The 18,569-nt window shown below is 50.1% G+C and overlaps 1 protein-coding gene across 9 annotated transcripts in view; it reads left to right on the top strand.

Annotated features, from left to right (window-relative positions):
* The window catches only part of GLB1 (galactosidase beta 1), a 119,833-nt gene that overhangs the window by 17,259 nt on the left and 84,005 nt on the right, over window positions 1-18,569 (top strand). For all 9 annotated transcript variants that reach the window (NM_001009860.1, XM_045036320.1, XR_006584616.1 and 6 more), the window contains 6 exon segments: window positions 6,058-6,227; window positions 9,105-9,255; window positions 9,798-9,858; window positions 10,919-11,013; window positions 14,653-14,833; window positions 17,541-17,599. In NM_001009860.1, the coding sequence (NP_001009860.1) occupies window positions 6,058-6,227; window positions 9,105-9,255; window positions 9,798-9,858; window positions 10,919-11,013; window positions 14,653-14,833; window positions 17,541-17,599 (717 nt within the window).

The following is an 18,569-nucleotide window of genomic DNA, read 5'->3' as shown; positions in this document are numbered from 1 at the left end:
AGTTCATCAGTCCACTTTTTAATTTTATTTATTTACATTTATTTTTCCAGTTTTACTGACAAACGCCCATCACTGTACAAGTTTAAGGCATACAGCATGATGGTTTGATTTACGTATATCGTGAAATGATCACCACAGTATGCTCAGCTGACATCAGTCTTCCCATACAGATACAACGGAAAGGAAAGGAAGAAAAGAAGGGAAAACGGTTTTCTCCATGCCATAAGAACTCGTAGGAGTTTCTCTCTTCCCAACTTCCCCGTGTATCACACAGCAGTGTGAACTATAGCCATCATGCGGTGCATCACATCTTTAGTGTTTCTTTATCTTTTAACCGGAAGTTTGTACCTTTTGACCACCTTTCTGCAATTCCCGCCCCCCCCCCCCCCGGCTTTTTTATTTGTGTCAGTGTTTTACTAGGACAAATTTTCACACATAGAGTTGAAAGAATTTTATGCTCACCATCCAGATCCTACCATTAACATATGGTGGCCATCCATGCACTCATCAATCCACCCCATCTTTTGGATGTGTTCCAAAGTAAGCTGCAGGCATTCATGTACTCCCCACTCTGAGTACTTTAGCAGGTCCTGTATCATTAACTAGGGATCAGTATTTGTTTATTGCTCTTTTTTCCCCCTTTTAAGGTGAACTTTACATACAGTGACGTATACACACCTTAAGGGTACCATTCGGTGAACATGACAAATGCACAACCCTGTATAGTCCAGATCCCTCATTCAGCTAGATTACAGTTACCCCAGGACGTTCGCTCGTGTTCCTTCCCGCGCGCAATGCCTGCATCCCTCTCCCAAAGGCAGCGACTCCTCTCATTTTTTTCCCACCATAGATTAGATTTGCCTGTTCTAGAGCTTCACATGAATGGGCTCCTCCGGTGGGAACCTTTTGTGTAGGGCTTCTTTCGCTCAGCATGACATTTTTGAGATGTATCTGTGTTCCCGGAAGCCCCAATAGCTCTGTTGATGGATATTCGCTTCCTTCCAGTGTTGGACAATGATGGATAAATCTGCTGTGAACATTTGTTACAAGTCTTTTCGTGAACCATGCTTTTGTTTTTCTTATAACCAAGAAAAAGCCTTTATTTTCAAGTGCGTTTTTTTTTTTTAATTTATTTATTTTGAGAGACAGATTGTAAGCAGGGAGGGGCAGAGAGGGAGAGAGACAGAATCCCAAGCAGGCTCTGCATTGTCAGCGCAGAGCCCGACGTGGGGCTCGAACCCATGAACCTTGAGATCATGACCTGAACCAAAACCAAGAGTCAGACACTTAACCAGATGAGCCACCCCGGAGCCTCTAAGCTGCATTTGGTTTAAACAGTGTTGCAATTAAAAACAGACACACAAAGGGACAAAGAGAATACTCATGTATCCATACCTAGCTTCCGTGATGATCAGCTTTGCTCTATGTGCCCTCTCTTTTTTCGTTTGCTCTTTTTCTTTTCCATCTGTAGTGACCTCAGAGGTTGTCATTCCACCCAGAAATATTTCTGGATGTATCTAGGGGGTGCCTGGGTAGCTCAGGCGGTTAGGCGTCGACTTTGGCTCAGGTCATGATCTCACAGTCTGAGTTCCAGCCCCACATCAGGCTCTGTGCTGACAGCTTGGAGCCTGGAGCCTGCTTCGAATCCTGTGTCTCCCTCTCTCTCTCTGCACCTCCCCTGCTTGTGCTCTGTCTCTCTCAAAAATAAATAAACATGACATGCAAAAAGATTTTTTTTTAAATACTTCTGGATGTATCTCTGATGAGAACTTTTTTTTTTGTTTTTTTTTTTTTTTTTTTTTTTTTTTTGTGAGGTCACCATGCCATCATTATAGCCAACAGAATGAGCAGTTTTAATTCCACCCAATGCCTGGTCTGTATTCAGTTTTCCCCGTCATAACATTGGGGTGTTTTTTTGGCAGTTCATTAGAATCAGGATCCCATGTTGCATTAGGTTATCGTGGCTCTTAAGTTCTCTTTTGTTTTCTAACAATATCTTGTTTGATTTTTTTTTAAATTTTTTTAAATGTTTATTTATCTTTGAGAGAGACACAGAGCATGAATGGGGGAGGGGCAGAGAGAGGGAGACACAGAATCGGAAGCAGGCTCCAGGCTCTGAGCCGTCAGCACAGAGCCTGACGCGGGGCTCGAACTCACGAACCACAAGATCATGACCTGAGCCGAAGTGGGACGCTTACTGACTGAGCCCCCCAGGTGCCCCTATCTTGTTTGATGTTAATACCATCAATCTGCTGGAGCAGCTCTATCATCGGGCTTCTAGAATGTCCCTCGTTTTGCCTTTGGCACATTTTGCGTCCTTGTGTTATCATTAGATTACAGTTCATCTGAGATTCAAGTTCAGTAATGAGGACTGCTTTAGGTGGGGCTGTGTACCCCTGTTGAGTGACAACATGAGGGACATAATGTCTGCTTGTTCCCTTTTTAAGAGGCTGAGGTTGGGGCGCCTGGGTGGCTCAGTCGGTTAAGCATCCGACTTCAGCTCAGGTCACGATCTCACGGTCCATGAGTTCAAGCCCCGCGTCGGGCTCTGGGCTGATGGCTGAGAGCCTGGAGCCTGCTTCCGATTCTGTGTCTCCCTCTCTCTCTGCCCCTCCCCTGTTCATGCTCTGTCTCTCTCTGTCCCAAAAATAAACGTTAAAAAAAAATTTAAAAAAAAAGAGGCTGAGGTTGAGCAGAGGAATCATGTAGGTGTAACCCACAGGTGTTAATATCTATGCGGTCTTTATTTCCCCCCAGTGATATGTCTTTTAAGTCTCTCTTCTTTTAAATGCCCCCGGTGTTTCCACCTGAGGCCAGTGGGAGCCTCTTCAGGTTAACCCCTGTGTCCTGCCTCTAACCACCCACCCCGGTCCTGCCACCTACACCTCCTGTCCACTGCCCACGTGCTGCCGTCACCATGGTCCCTGACTCTGCTTCCTTTTTGCTGCCAGAGTGCCAAACATGTGAAAACCGTGTTTTCAGGCACTCTGTCCGTGGCCCTTGGCCTGAAGCCCAGGCCCATGACTGGATGTTGGGGCACATTTGGTCTGGTCCTGCCCATCTTCAGCTCCTGACTGCACCGTCCCGAGGTCCCAGGCCTCCCTCTCTGCGTCCCCCACACCGTGTCCTCTGCCCGTGTCCTTCCCCTTGCCTGACTTCACCTCATCCTGGGGCTCAGCTCAGGCCAGTAGTTCGAAGCCCTGGCCGTGCAGTAGTACATCGTCGTCTGGGCAGTTTTAGGAAACACCAGTGCCCGGGCACCACCCAAGATCAATTAAGCTCTGATGTCTGGGGGTGAGGCCTGACTTGGTGGTTTTTAAAAGTTGGCGCGGGTGATTCTGATGTGTGGCCCAAGTTGAGAGCCAGGGCTCCTTCCTCTGGGAAGCTTGTCCTTGTGTCCCACACCTGCGTTACATGCCATTTATTACCTCCGCAGCATTCCGCTCTAATCCTGACCCCAGCTTTGTCGAGACACAGTCGACGGCTAACACTGTGGGTTAAGCTGTGCGACGTGAAGGTTTTATCCTTGCTCTAACCACCTGGGCCTCACCGCGTTGACCCCTGGGTTTGTCCCGGGCCACAGGGAAGCTCCGTGCAGGCTGTGGCCACATCTGTGTGGCTCCCTCTGTTACTCCTCAGCACATAGTAGAGGGCTGGCCATATTTATGAAATGGATGGGAGGGAGATATTGGGGCTGGATTCGGGGGTTATTTTGATGCAGGGACGTTGCTGCACCGAGTGGGACAGAGACCTGAGTCCCTTTCTGCTGGACATTTCTCACCCACCACATCTTCTGTTCCTCCGAGCCCCTTGCCCTAGACAAGAGGGCTTCAAACAGCCTGTCCTTCTCCCGGTCGCTTATCCTTTGCTACCCGTCCCCAGAATTTCCCCACCTCACGCGCCGCTTCTGAACTCACGGAATGTGTGGGAAACCCTTGTTTGCCACCTGGTCACATACATGCCGTGAAAATGTCTTCAAACCCATCCGTTGGGCACCTGGTAAAAGAAGTAGCTTTTATATTTTTTGTGAGTTTCTTTAGGAGTTTCTTGCCTTTGAAAGGCAGCTAAAGCTTTGTTTACTAGAGGAACAAAGTAATATTAAACTGACACTCCGGCCTTTAAAAAAAAAAAAAAGATTCTTGGGGAGCCTCGGTCGCTAATCGTCCGACTCTGGATTTTGGCTCAGGTCGTGATCCCACGGTTTCATGAGTTCGAGCTCTGTGTCAGGCTCTACGTTGGCAGCTTAGAGCCTCCTTGGGATTCTCTCTCCCTTGTTCTCTGCCCTTCCCCCAATTGCACTCTCTCTAAATAAACAAAAAAACCTTAAAAATAAAATTAAAATAAAAAATCATTCTTAGATGATTTATTTGTTTAAAAAAAATTTTTTTTTTAATGTTTATTTATTTTTGAGACAGAGACAGAGCATGAATGGGGGAGGGTCAGAGAGAGAGGGAGACGCAGAATCCGAAGCGGGCTCCAGGCTCTGAGCTGTCAGCACAGAGCCCGACGCAGGGCTCGAACTCACAGACCGTGAAATCATGACCTGAGCCGAAGTCAGATGCTTAACCGACTGAGCCACCCAGGCGCCCCATGATTTATTTGTTTATTTTTGGTTAGGTCTATTGAGGTGAACTCACCTACAGTAAAGCTGTCCATTCGCCCCTAAACGATCTACTCTGAGTTGTTTAACTTTCCATCACGGTGCTTTAACTCCCTAAGTTGGATTTCAGGCCACGTGTGATCTAGGACTCATGCTGTCACAGTTACTTCAAGGGAGACCTCCAAAACTGTCATGGACTGTGGTGCTGCTATGGAAGAAAAAAAAAAAAAAGGTTTTTAAAAAAAAGCCTAGGGGCACCTGGGTGTCTCAGTCGGTAAAGTGTCTGACTTCGGTTCGGGTCATGCTCTTGTGGCTCACGAGTTCAAGCCCCACATTGGGTTCTGTGCTGAGAGCTCAGAGCCCAGAGCCTGCTTCGGATTCTGTGTCTCTCTGCCCCTCCCCCACTTGTACTCTGTCTCTCTCTCTCTCAAAATAAATAAAACATTAAAAAAAATTCCTAAAGCTGCGCAGGAAATCTTACCAAGAGTGGGGGACAGCACTTAATTGGTTTCTTATGGCTCTGGTCCTGTTGGCACCCATGACCCATCACTGCCTTCTTCCATCCACCAGAGGGCAGTGTTCTCTCTGCCTCCCCTTTGACATCTTCCCTTTCAAATTCTAGCATTTCAGCTTCTGAAGTGATCTCCAAACAGTGTTTCTCGAAATTTGATTTGCCTAGGTTTTTTGATTTTGCTAGAAACACGCCTTCCGTTGCAAACCCATACAGACTTACATCTGATGCAACTCTGCATCTGTATACATAACAACCGTTTCATAAACTAAATACTTGTCTTAACCATGTGTAGTATGCTGATATTTTATTATTAAAAAAGTGTCAATCAAAAAAAAATTTTTTTTAAGTGCCAGTCGTCGCCCAAACTGGGTTCATGATTCACCAATGGGGTTGCAGCCCCTAATTGGAAACAGATTGGCTTGAAGTTCATCTCGTCAGACATCCTGCATGTTTATGGCAGTGGAGATGTGGGTTCGAGAGAGTTCACCTGGTCACTGCCAGACTTAGAGCACCAGCCAGGACTCCAGACCTCTCATGTCTTGCCTGCACCCGGGTGACATTACTGTCGAGGTGCATCCAGTGCTCCAGTGAGTGACCGCCACAGGGAGGGAGGGTGTGATTGTGTCTTCCATTCCCAGCACATTGGGCTTTGCTCGATCAAGGAAAGAGTCAGCTCCGGCAAGGTCTTTATCAGATCAGTGCTGGCCTTGGAAAAGTAAGCCCTGGGGAATCCTGCACAGGGGTCCTTCTCGGTGATTTCTGTTGCCTGAGTGCAGTAGCCACCGTCTGGGCAGAGGTTTGCTTTTGGGCCCAGACGCCACGCACTGACTCGATCAGCAGATTCCACAAATGAAACAGGCAGGAGGCCACCTGCCACTGAGAGTTTCTGCTCCCGAGATGGGGAAGGTGGAAGTTCTCACGTGGCCCCATCCCTGCCCCGTAGAATGCTTCCCAGAGGACGTTCAAGATCGACTACGGCCACAACCGCTTCCTCAAGGATGGCCAGCCGTTCCGCTACATCTCGGGGAGCATTCACTACTTTCGGGTGCCCCGCTTCTACTGGAAGGACCGGCTCCTGAAAATGAAGATGGCCGGGCTGAACGCCATCCAGACGTAAGTAGGAGGGCACTGGGCTCTCACCTGGGCCTAGACACCCGCGCCTGGAGACGGGCTGCCACCAGCTACGTTTCTCCGCGCGGCTAGCGGTTTCATTGCTCAGAACGGGAAATAGCATAACCTGGTGTTCTGGGAGGGGCTTGTCCTTAGCTCGACGGGCCCATCTTCAGATAATTAACCACTTCTTCCGATCTTGAACCTTGTCAATGGAAATCGTGAAGTGAATATCAGCTTTGAAAGGAAAGGGAAGTAACCGTGATTGAGTGTTTGCCGTGCGCAGGGCCCTTTACACAGAGGATTCCATCCCTTCGCTCCCCTTTATGGCTGGTGAGACTGAAATTTGCTTAAGTGCCTATTTTTGGCCAGAGGTCTCCCTAGAACTTGAAGGTAGCAATGTTTATAGGCGGCCACAGCGTCTCTCAGTTCTTGGGGGAGTGTGCCAGGTTAGGTAGGTTCCTGGATCCCAGTTTTTCTTTGTGGTTCTGCTGGGGCACTTCTCTAACTCCAGATAGAGAATGACCCCAATAACTATCTCTCCTCGTCTCTTCTGCTGTTGCAAGGTGACTAATTGGGAGAAAAGCTGGGTTGGCTGGCCACTCTGGTTTTTGCACTACTGATGAGGATTGCTGATAGCCTCTTCAAGATAAAGGGTGAGAAAATGCAGAGGCAGAGGCCTGGGGCATCCATTTCCTCCCTGTCGTTTAACACTTAAGCTCTGGGGGACCGGGGCTGTCTGTCCCATGGAGCCCTAAAGCCATGGGATTGTGGAAAAAGGCCACAAGCCAGGGGTCATCCGAGAGACCTCGGCGATGGCAGTGGGTGGCTCCGTATTCCAGTTTGTGTCCCATGTTTTTGTCACTTCCTGCGTGCTGCTCCTGACAACATCTCTTGTAGGAGGACACAGGGGTTGGAGGGGTTTTTTGTTATTGTAATAATTTATTTATTTTTTAATTTATATCCAAGTTAGCATATGGTGCAACAATGATTTCAGGAGTAGATTCCTTAATGCCCTTGCCCATGTAGCCCATCCCCCCTCCCACCACCCTTCCAGCAACCCTCTGTTTGTTCTCTATATTTAAGAGTCTCTTATGTTTTGTCCCCCTCCCTGTTTTTATATTATTTTTGCTTTCCTTCCCTTCCGTTCATCTGTTTGTATCTTTTTTTTGTTTTTTAATGTTTATTTTTGAGAGAGAGAGAGACAGAGCACGACCCAGAGGAGGGGCAGAGAGAGAGGGAGACACAGAATCCAAAGCAGGCTCCGAGCTGTCAGCACCGATCCCAACACAGGGCTCGAACTCACAAACCGTGAGATCCTGACCTGAGCCCAAGTCGGACGCTCAACCGACTGAGCCACTCAGGCGCCCCTTTCTGTTTTGTATCTTAAAGTATTCATTTGAATGAAGTCATATGATATTTGTCTTTCTGTGACTAATTTCACTTAGCGTAATACCTTCTAGTTCCATCCACGTAGTTGCAAATGGCAAGATTTCATTCTTTTTGACTGCCGAGTAATACTCCATTGTGTATATATACCCCACATCTTCTTTATCCATTCATCCATCAATGGACATTTGGGCTGTTTCCATACTTTGGCTGTTGTTGATAGTGCTGCTATAAACATGGGGGTGCATGTGCCCCTTCGAAACAGCACACCTGTATCCTGTGGATAAAAGCCTACTAGTGCAATTGCTGGGTCGTAGGGTAGTTCTGTTTTTAGTTTTTGAGGAACCTCCATACTGTTTTGCAGAGTAGCTGCACCAGCTTGCATTGCCAGCAGCAGTGCAAAAGACATCCTCTGTCTCCGCATCCTCGCCGACATCTGTTGTCTCCTGTGTCGTTAATGTTAGCCATTCTGACAGGTGTGAGGTGGTATCTCACTGTGGTTTTGCTCTGCATTTCCCTGATGATGAGTGATGCTGAGCATTTTTTCATGTGTCGGTTGGTCACCTGGATGTCTTCTTTGGAGAAGTGTCTATTCATGTCTTTTGCCCATTTCTGCACTGGATTATTTGTTTTTGGGGTGTTGAGTTTGGTGAGCTCTTTATAGATTTTGGATACTAGCCCTTTGTCTGATAATGTCATTTACAAATATCTTTCCCATTCCGTTGGTTGCCTTTTAGTTTTGCTGATTGTTTCCTTTGCTGTGCAGAAGCTTTTTATCTTGATGAGGTCCCAATAGTTCATTTTTACTTTGGTTTCCCTTGCCTTGGAGGGGTTTTCTTAACTTTTATTTTTATTAAAAAGCATTTTCAAAAAATAAATATCTCTTATTACCTTAGCATAGGTATTTTCATTTTCCCTAAGCCTTCCACAGGTATATATAATTTCTACATAGTAGTAATTAATGTTTATGTAATTCTGTGGTTTTTTTAAGTTGTTAAATAGGAATGGGCATTCTTTGTGGGTCATAAACTTAAATGTGTCCCCCACCAAGTTTGGTTCACTTGGGTAACTGCTCTGAAAACTCAAGACAAGGCCTCTTTCCCAAGAGGCTGCCGAGGGGAGCTATGTGAGTGTCCTGAGGGTTTACAGTTCTGCTGACGGTTTAGAAATTCACATGAGGGGGGCGCCCGGGTGGCTTAGTCGGTTGAGGTCATGATTTCGTGCTTCTTGAGTTCAAGCCCCACATCGGGCTCTCTGCTGTAAGTGCAGAGCCTGCTTCAGATCCTCTGCCCCCTTCTCTCTGCCCTTCCCCAGCTCATGCTCTCTCCCAAATATATATAAACATTTAAAAAAGAAGGAAGGAAAGAAAGAAAGAAAGAAAGAAAGAAAGAAAGAAAGAAAGAAAGAAAGAAAGAAAGAAAGTAAGTAAGTCACATAGGACAACTGGATTTTTGAGCTATTTCCAAGAAGGGGCTGTGTGTTTCTTGGCAGGTACGTGCCCTGGAACTTTCACGAGCCCCAGCCAGGACAGTACCAGTTTTCTGGGGAACATGATGTGGAATATTTTCTCAAGCTGGCCCATGAGCTGGGACTGCTGGTTATCCTGAGGCCCGGACCCTACATCTGTGCAGAGTGGGACATGGTGAGTGTGGCCAGACCTGGCTCTGCCCGGCTGGTGCGCGTGACAGGGGCGGGCTGACTGGCAGGGATCTGGGGCAAAGTGAGTTAAAGCAGTATAGATAGGTTTCCCATTCCAGATGACAGTGAGTCTGTGACTACAAACGGCATAGGGAGGGATCTTTTACCTCAGGAGGTGTCTCGGCAGAGAGGAACAGGGAAGGGTCCGAAGGCGTGCGTCCTCCCCTTGGTGCTCACATAACTCAGTTTCCCCATCGGTTAACGGTACGGGCTCCGTCTACCTCACAGGGTTGTTGTACAATTAAGTGGGATGAGCCATATAAAAGCTTTGATTATTCTCCAAACACTCCATTCATGTGATGTCATCTTACTAGTAAAAGGAAGTTATGATTACTACCGTCCCTGAAAGTTCTACCCCACAAAGCCCGCCTCGACTACCCCTTCTTCCCTGAAAGTCTTCTTTTCCCTCACCGCTAAGAGTAATTTCTCTCTGCCTTGAGACCTCATAATGGCTTCTCCCTCCTTTTGCCCCACCCCCCATCCTAGGGAGGATTGCCGGCTTGGCTGTTATTAAAAGAGTCGATTATTCTCCGTTCTTCTGATCCAGGTAAGTTGTTACAGGTGTCCTGAGAGAATGATGATGTCTTTCGCGACATTTTATACCAAAAGCAGCAGGTGTTTTGAAGGCTGGGGTTCTTCTGCACAGACACTTTGGAAGGCTTAGTGAAAGTGTGTTAGTCAGTGTCCACTGCAGACTTTGAATGTGTAGGAAATCAGGCTGTCTTGAACTGTTTGACCAGATCTTGCTGATAAACTGGTGACTCTGAACTGGCACTGGGCCCTGTTTGCGGTTGACCGACTGACTTTAATGCTTTCTCTTCCTACTTTCTCAATAATTACATGCCCAGTGATAGCATCTGGCTAATCAAAATGACAGTTCGTTTGTTGACCTTTACAGGGCGATCTGTAAAATGATAGTCTTTTTCTGGCCTTTTTCAACAACTAGAAATTATTTTCGCTGCAAACCCTGATGAGGCAGAAGGTCCCAGTAGCTGCATTTCTGCCTCCTGAAGATGCTGGTCTCGGGACGGTCCGAAGAGCAGCTAACATTGATTGAATTTGCTGTGCGAAAGGCTGGTGTCCTGTGCTCTACGTGTACATCCTTCTTAGTGCATTACCCTCCCGGTTTGCAGTCCCAGCACATTATTCATGTTTTTACCTGTATTACCTCATTTCATCCTCACGGCCTCTTTACAAAGGGTGCGCTCTGTTATCTCCATTTGCCAGTGTCAGTATTTAATTTATTAAAGCTTCATTTTAGAAAGAAAAAAAACACCCATCCTACTGTGACAGAGAGAAAGACACTCCCTTCAGGCACTCTTTTCTTCCTTCAACAAACATGGGCTGGACCAGCCTCCTGCGCTCCAGGCCTGGTGTCCCCGTGGTGGGGCAGAGACCATGCATGTGCTCCTTTCCACTGGGAACCCGCTGAGCAGATGGCTCCTTGTGGGACAGCTTTTATCACATCAGTGCGTGCAGCTACCCCATCTCAGTCTCGCTGAGTCCGGCACATCCCGATCTCGGCTGCGAGCCCCAGGGTGACAGGGCGTCAGTGTGTGTGTGCACCAAAAGGTGTGGAGCGGTGCTAAACCTGTCCTCTTTTCCAGATTACCTTGCAGCCGTGGACAAGTGGTTGGGAGTCCTTCTGCCCAAGATGAAGCCTCTCCTCTATCAGAATGGAGGGCCCATTATAACCGTGCAGGTAACCTCAGAGATGAGCACGGGCAGGTGGGGGGCGGGGAAGGCTTTCATCCGGCCGCATCGTACCCGGGAGCGATGCAGAGGTGGGCCTCACAAGCCTGTTTCTCTGCAAGGCAGTGCCACAGCTGGTGATTTTATATAAGCCACACTTTGGGGAGGCATTGTCGTTCGTGGCTGCTGTATACCGGACCCTGAGCTGACTGCCCTCCAGACGCCATGCAATTATTCCGACCGATGTCTCTTTGAAAAGAAGAACTTCAAAGGGGTGAAGTGACTTGGCCCAGGTCGCCCAGTGGGCAGGTGGCAGAGCCAGGATTGCATCCTAGGCCCACTGATCCCGTGGCCTGCCTCTTTCTCTGCTGCCACGTTGCCTGTGGCTGAGGGGGTGCAACGCGGATTAAAATGATTTGGTGTCTGCCCTGCTTAGGCAGTCAGTTCATGCTGGTTTGAAAGAGGATGTGGTGAACTGGGGCCATTCTTCTGCTTTCTCTCCTGCTTCCTGCCCCCACTCTCCTCCTTCCATGTGTTCTTTGCTCTGCAAGGACCGGTATATTGTGGGTACATCCTGTGCCAAGTGTTTTCCACGTGAAAAATTGGGGCACTTGGCCTGCAACAGTTTGTGATGTTTGCAAAATTACTTAGGTGAGACGCAAAACCGGGGCGCCTGGGTGGCCCAGTCAGTTAAGCGTCCCAACTTTTGCTTTCGGCTCCGGTCACTATCTCATAGTTTGTGAGTCTCGAGCCCCGCATCGGGCTCCGTGCTGTCAGATTCTCTCAGCCCTTTCTCTCTGCCCCTGCCCTGCCCATGTTCTCTCTCTCTCAATAAATAAACTTAAAAACAACAACAATAACACATAAAACCATGTTCATTAGTCATTTGCCAAGGAACAAATGTAAAAGGGGCTGCATCCTGAAACGGCAAGGGGGTGCAGTGCAACTCCCTAGAGAAGTGTGGGCAGGATTTCCTTCTTAGGAACAATACTATGGGCCGTTGTAGGAACGGTCCCTGGGGGAAGGGAGCGTGGCCACCCTCTTGCCCTTCAGGTGTAGGTCGAATGAGGCCATGAGAAGGCCGACCTGGCCACAGTGGCCGTTCTGACTCTGCATGGGGGAGAGAGGCCAGCTCACTGCTCCCGGAGCACTGAACGCCCCTCCACCCGTCTTGAGTCTGTACTGGTGAAGCTTATAGGAGCCCGTTTTCCCACGTGAAGATGTCAAGGCTGCGGGTGAGTGTGGCTTCGCACGAATGGGTCTTCTTCCTTTGTCTTCACCTCGGGTTTTCTCTAGTTTCCCTCGTTTTTAAATCTCTGCTTCTTCCCAAGTCACTTTCAAGCTTCGCTCACAACTTTTCTGTACCTTTTGGTCGTCGACATGCCGCGAGGAGTGTAATCGCATACGAATTCCGCAGAGGAGAGCAAAATTGGCTGCGTGAGGGGCATGTCTTGCGTGCATCCCTTGGACGACCTGAACTTGACTGTGGGTCCTGCCAGGGTCCTGCCAGCCGCCGCTGCCTCCTCTGCCTCTGCCCTTCACACCTCCCCCCGCTTGAATTCCATAATCCTTTTGCCCCTTGATTACTAAATAAGTAAGTGTGGGGAAGCATGGAAGAATGTAAGAAAACAGAGAAACCCTAATTTGCTTCTGGAGTCAGAAGCAAAGCTCTTTACCTTCTGGGGAGATTTTCTTGATTTTTTTTCCATGCCTTTAAAACATTTCTTTTTACAGAGTCAGTGTAAACTGACCAGTTTCTTACCTGACTCTTCTTGCTTGAGCCTATGGTCATAAGCATTTTTTCATATCATTAACAATTCTTCACACTGGCCACCAAATTCATGGTGGCCTCTTGTCCACGTAGGCCCTCCTCTGCCTGGAGGCCTTCCCAGTTGGCTTGTTGGCGTCCATGTGACTCTCAGAGCCCCTGTCAGTGCCTCCGTTTGTGAGGCCCTCCTGGCACTTTGTCCACTTTCCTCCCTGACCACTTGTGTCTCCGTTCTCTTCTCCCCACGTGTCTGAGGTCATGCCACACGTGGGTACACCTCACATGCCCTCTCCCCCCCACCCCCAGTGGTCCTGGAATGGAACCGAAGCCCAGGGGTTAGAAAAGAAGGAAGTTGGCATTGGTTGACAGCACTTGGGCGCGCAAAAGTTTCTGTAACAGCTGTCTGTATTTCTCAGTGGGGTGTGCCTTTCACTCAGTGTCATACCTCTAAGATTCTTTGATATATTGGGTGGAGCTGAAGGTCATTCATTTTATGGCCTTAGAGCAATGTTTCTTAACTTCTTTTTCGTTACTGCCCCTAAAGAGCCTTTTTAGATATCTTTTTAATTAAAAATTTTTTAACGTTTATTTTTTTTTGAGAGAGAGAGCATGGGCAGGGGAAGGGCAGAGAGAGAGACACACACACAGAATCCTGAGCAGGCTCCAGGCTCGGAGCTGTTGGCGCAGAGCCCGATGTAGGGCTCGAACCCACGAGCCGTGAGATCATGACCCAAGCCTAAGTCAGACACTTAACCAACTGAGCCACCCCGGCGCCCCTGCAGACATTTTTTTCTAATTTCCTGCCCACGAAATTATAATACCTCTGATCTACTGTAGAAGTGTGTGTGTGTATATATCTGTGCTTTACATATAAAAAAGAGTAAGGTGTTCTTTCCTCCTGTAAGAATCCATTTTTACCTTCTTGGGCATGCCGTGTCGATGGGTGCGTCCCCGTGGAGAATGGGAGAACGCGTGCCCCAGGGCAGCATTTCCCACCCTCGGCACAATTGCCACTCACGGCACCTGAAAATCCTTCGTTGTGGAGGCTCACAAGCAGCGGGCCTGGTAGCATCCCTTGGCCTCCACCCACCAGGTGCCAGCCGCACGCTCTCCCCCTCCAGATGTGACAACCCAAAGCATCTGCAGAGCTTGTGAAATGTTCCCTGGGGGGCAAAATAACTCCTGGTTGAAAACCACTGATGCTGTTGAACGCAGACTGAGCCAATTGGTTACTAAGAACAAAAACAAGAAACGCCCTGAAAGTTTGGCGGTAGGTGGAGTAAAGGGCGGTACGTCCTTATCTGGCACTTGCCCTTGTCGCCTCCATGGACATTTCGCATAGTGTGTTGAAGGTGGGAAGCCAGTGTTGTAACTGGTGCATGTATTACGATGATACCAGTTTTAAGAACAGAACAGTCTCTGTGCTTTATTCCGTGTATCTAGGGTGTGCGTGTGTGTGAATCTGGAAGGCTGAGCCAGAATGCCCATAGCAGTTATCTCTGAGTAATGGGATTAACACGCGGTTTTTCTAGTTTCTTTGCATTTCCCCACATTGTCTAATACTTCTACCGTGGGAAGGTGTTGTTTATGTCAAGTTTAAAGGATCTATTACCCAGTATAGGGTAGAGCATCACCAAAATCCAAAATCTGACACGGTGGTTTTGTCTTTCTTATTTTGGTGGAGTGGGAGGTGGGGCGGTAAGTTTTCGTGCGGAGTTGCCCTTTGGAAGATGCGTTTTGAGGACTGAGCTAGCAGATATTTGGGGCAACGGTCGAGCTTTGGCAGTGGTTGGGCAGGGGCTCAAGCCTGCCTGGAAGGACTCGGTCGGGATCTCCTGACCCCGCCCCCCGTCCCCGCCCCGCCCCTTTGTTAACTTGCAGGTTGAAAACGAATACGGCAGCTACTTCACCTGTGACTACGACTACCTGCGCTTCCTGCAGCGGCGCTTCCGCGACCACCTGGGCGGGGACGTGCTTCTGTTCACCACCGACGGGGCGCACGAGAAGTTCCTGCAGTGCGGGGCGCTGCAGGGCATCTACGCCACCGTGGACTTCGGCCCAGGTCGGTGTTCGCCGTCGCAGAGAACCGCGCCCAGGCCGCGCAGGCTCGGCGGTGGGCGGTGGGCGGTGGGCGGTGGGCCGTGGGCGCCGGCCGGCACCCCGGGCCGCGCGTTTGCAGTGGGTACGTCGAGCGAGATTTCCCAAATGCTCCCCGACGGATCAAACGGAGTCAGTAGTGCAGCGCCCCCTGTGGCTCGCGTTAGTTATTTGAGTGAGGCCGATGGGCCCTTAGGGCGGGAGCTGCTTGGTTCGCTTAGGACGGCTGCTAGGAGCTCCGCCCCCTGGCGGCGGTGGCCGTGGGCTCGTCCTTCAGGACCGCTACCGGCTACCGGGTGGGTGGTGTGGCCCCGCCCTGGAATGCGGGGAGCCTCCCTACACGAGCGAGCGTGGTCTTTCCGTGGAACTCAACATCGTGACCCTTGCGGGCCGCGGGCGGTCGGGGAGATGCTGCAAAAAGGCCTTGCCTCACCGCAGGCTCCCGGCTGTGACAAGCGTTAAGGGAGCAGCTGTCATGAAGGACAGGACACCCACAAGCAGTGTATGCTCCTGAACAGGACCCCGGACCGGATTTGCCCGCTTTCCGTCCATCTGTGCTAAGAAGGCCATTCCCGGACAATTGCATTTTTGGAATCAAATCTGTAGATTAGATAACAGAATTGTTTGCATGGTAACCTCCCCCGTTTTTTAAATAATCGTGTTGTGTCTATTTGAAGAATGCTCACGCTCTTCAGGGAATGTACCCTGAAGTATTTAGGGGTAAAGGGCCATCATGCCTGCAACTTATTCAGAAATGGTTCAGAGAAAAGTAACTGTACTGAGAGAGAGAGAGAGAGAGCGAGAGAGAGAGAGAGAGAGAGAGAGAGAGACAAACTGATAAAACAAATGTGGGAAAATGTTAACGACTGAGGAATCTCGGTCCTTTGGGAATTCGGGTTCTTTGTTCTCTTCTCACAACTCTTGTGTAAGGTTGAAATTATTTCAAAATAAATGTCAACCTCCCCCCCCCCCCCAAAAGACCTGCCCTTCAAGCAGCATGAAGGCCCCGCTGCCTTCCTGACGGTGTAAGAGGCTCCACCCCCATGGCACGACCAGCACTGACTTTCTCTTGAGAAGGATGTTTGGAAGGCTGAAGTTGCCTTTTTTATGTATTATTTTTTAAATAATTTTTAAAGTTTATTTTACGTATTTTGAGAGAGCGAGCGCGAGCCGCGGTAGGGGCAGAGAGAGAATCCCAAGCAGGTTCCGTGCTGTCAGCGCAGACCCCGACACAGGGCTCGATCCCACAAACCGTGAGACCGTGACCTGAGCCGAAATCGAGAGTCAAGAGTCGAACGCCCCAGCGACTGAGCCCCCCCGGGCGCCCCTGAAGTTGCATTGTTAAAGAGCTGCTTCTACATTCGCAGAAAAGAAAAGAGCCGGTTTTAAGTGAATGAAGTGTTTCTAGAAACATGAGGCATTGCTCAGAGTGTTTGGTGATGAAATAACTCGTCTACAAAGGGCTGCACGGGAAGCGGCACTCTGGTTTCCTCCTGCTTTGGCACACTTCCCGTCACAGTGATGAAAAGGCACGGTATCCTTGTGTCGGGAGAAACAGTTTGAAGGTTATTCTGACTTTGCTGTAAGGCTGACGTGCATGTGGGGTGAGAGCACAGCGGCTCCGGCTGTGGGTCGAAGACACACCAACGTGAGGCCAGTGTATGTGGGGCAGGTGGGGCTCGTGGCCGCTTCATTCACGTGTGTGGGACGGGGCAGCGCCCAGGGTGAGGTCACAGGACGAGGCTCATGAGAACAGAACTGAAAGATCTGAATGCCACCCGGTGCTTAATGCTGAGACATTTACAGCCGTAAAGTAAATGAGATTCCACTCTTGACCAGCACGTCCTCTCCTGAAGCCTGGCCTTACAGGGGGCAAGGGGTTATTTCGAGGTCTTGGCTGGTGTCATTTCCACGCCGGGTGCCTGCTGTGGGAAGTGGGTCGTGAAGTTCGGGGCCAGCGCACCCTCCGCTCTGGTTAGAGAAATACTATTCGTGCTTGTTCGTTCGCTGCAGGAAGGCAGCCCACGGCCTCCGTGGGGAGAGGTTAGTCCCGTTCAGAGGGGGAAAGGAGACAGAGGGAGCAAGCCCACACACAGGCGTCTTAATGGAGTATTTTGGAAGGAGAACTTAAGAGCAAGTGGCCTGGAATGGCTGACGATGTACAGATTCAAAATCAGAGTGTGCGCCGTGACTCAGGCATAAAAAGACAATGAGACCACATCTCTCCCTTTGATTTGTTAATGGCCTGGCACGTAGCTGTGGCATTAGTATGTGTGTGGGGGGTGCCGTGGAGGCTGCGAGGAAGTGTCTTCAAAGCAAGCCCCATCCTGTCGGGAGCATCTCGGTCAACCAGATGGACCTCTCTGTGAAGAGAGAAGGACGCAAAACGTGCGGGGAAACCCAGGTGGAGAAGACAAGCTTGTGACGGGATCTCCCGAGACAAGGTGGTCAGGAAAGACCAGAGGGACCTGCTCTGAGAAGAAGTAACGTTCCGTGATCCCCACCCATCCTCCGGACGGATGGTGTGAGTCCGGCCTAAAGCTGACTGGGGGATGTTCCAGGCCCCCTGGGGGCCAAGGGCAGGGCCTCAGGCTAAAGGTCTGTGCAGGACTCTTTTTACTTGACTTGTCATTCCCACGACTGACCTTTCTTCTCCGTCTCGTAACTTCCAGATGCCAACATCACCGCTGCTTTCCAGATCCAGAGAAAGAGCGAGCCCAGAGGACCGTTGGTAAGAACTGGGGGTGAGCTGTGGGTTGAGGCGAGGTTGCTTGCAGTAACTAAGGGGGTAGGTCCTTGCCTTCTCCGGCTGCGGAGTCCGCAGCTGAATGGGACCGGGGGCACGTGGCCCTCTGGGCGCAGTGACAGCACTGGCGTGGAACACAGTGGGGACAGATGTGCCCGCCCTGCCACGACTCGGGCTCCGCGCTCTTTCATGCTCCCTCCCGCTCGGCACTGATGGCCCCTCTCACAGGGGGTGTCGTTTTCTCCATTGTCGCCAAGGCTCAGAGAACACGTCACTTAGGCGGGGCCGTACGGCTGGCGAGGGCCAGGGCCAGCGTCCGAGTTCAGGTCTGTGTTTCTTGAGAGCTCTTTGCGACAGAGCTTCTCCGTCTTAATGTGCGTGTGAATCGCGGAGGAATCTGGGTGAGACACACGGCCCGCGTGGGGCCCGAGCGTTGGCATTTCCGACAGGCATCCTGGGGAGCACAGGCTGAGTTCGGGGGCTTTCTGGCATGCCGCAGAGGCAGCCAGGAGGAGGAGGCGACAGGAACGTCCGGGCAGGTCCGCACAGCCCTTCAGCTTCTCCCTTGTCCGTAGTCGTCACCCTTGTTTCTCGGCACAGTTTGAGGGCTGGGGTCCTGTGCCTTCTGTGCAGCCGGCCAGGCTGCCCCCGACCCGTGCACACAGCCTTTCCTGAACACGGTCTCTGAGCAGTGCAGAACCTGTGTTCACAGACTGGATGGAGCTGTTTCCCAAACCCTGACACAGGCAGCCCCAGAACACTTCCAGGTTTCTTCCCCCTTCTCCAGACGAAGGGCATGGCAAGGGCGTGCTCTACAGAGCCGTGAAGTGCCTGGGGTTTGCTTCGCAGAATACTCGGGCAGGTCCGCCTCAGTTTACGTCAACCCGTGATCTGAAAATCCGGATGGACACAACAGGTGAACTTAGATCTGACAGTTTGGTGAAAATATTTTGCC

This window comes from Felis catus, chromosome C2 (genome assembly GCF_018350175.1).
Source record: "Felis catus isolate Fca126 chromosome C2, F.catus_Fca126_mat1.0, whole genome shotgun sequence".
Taxonomy (NCBI): Eukaryota; Metazoa; Chordata; class Mammalia; order Carnivora; family Felidae; genus Felis; species Felis catus.
The sequence above is the reverse complement of the archived record's forward strand: the minus strand, read 5'-3'. Positions and strand labels throughout refer to the sequence as shown.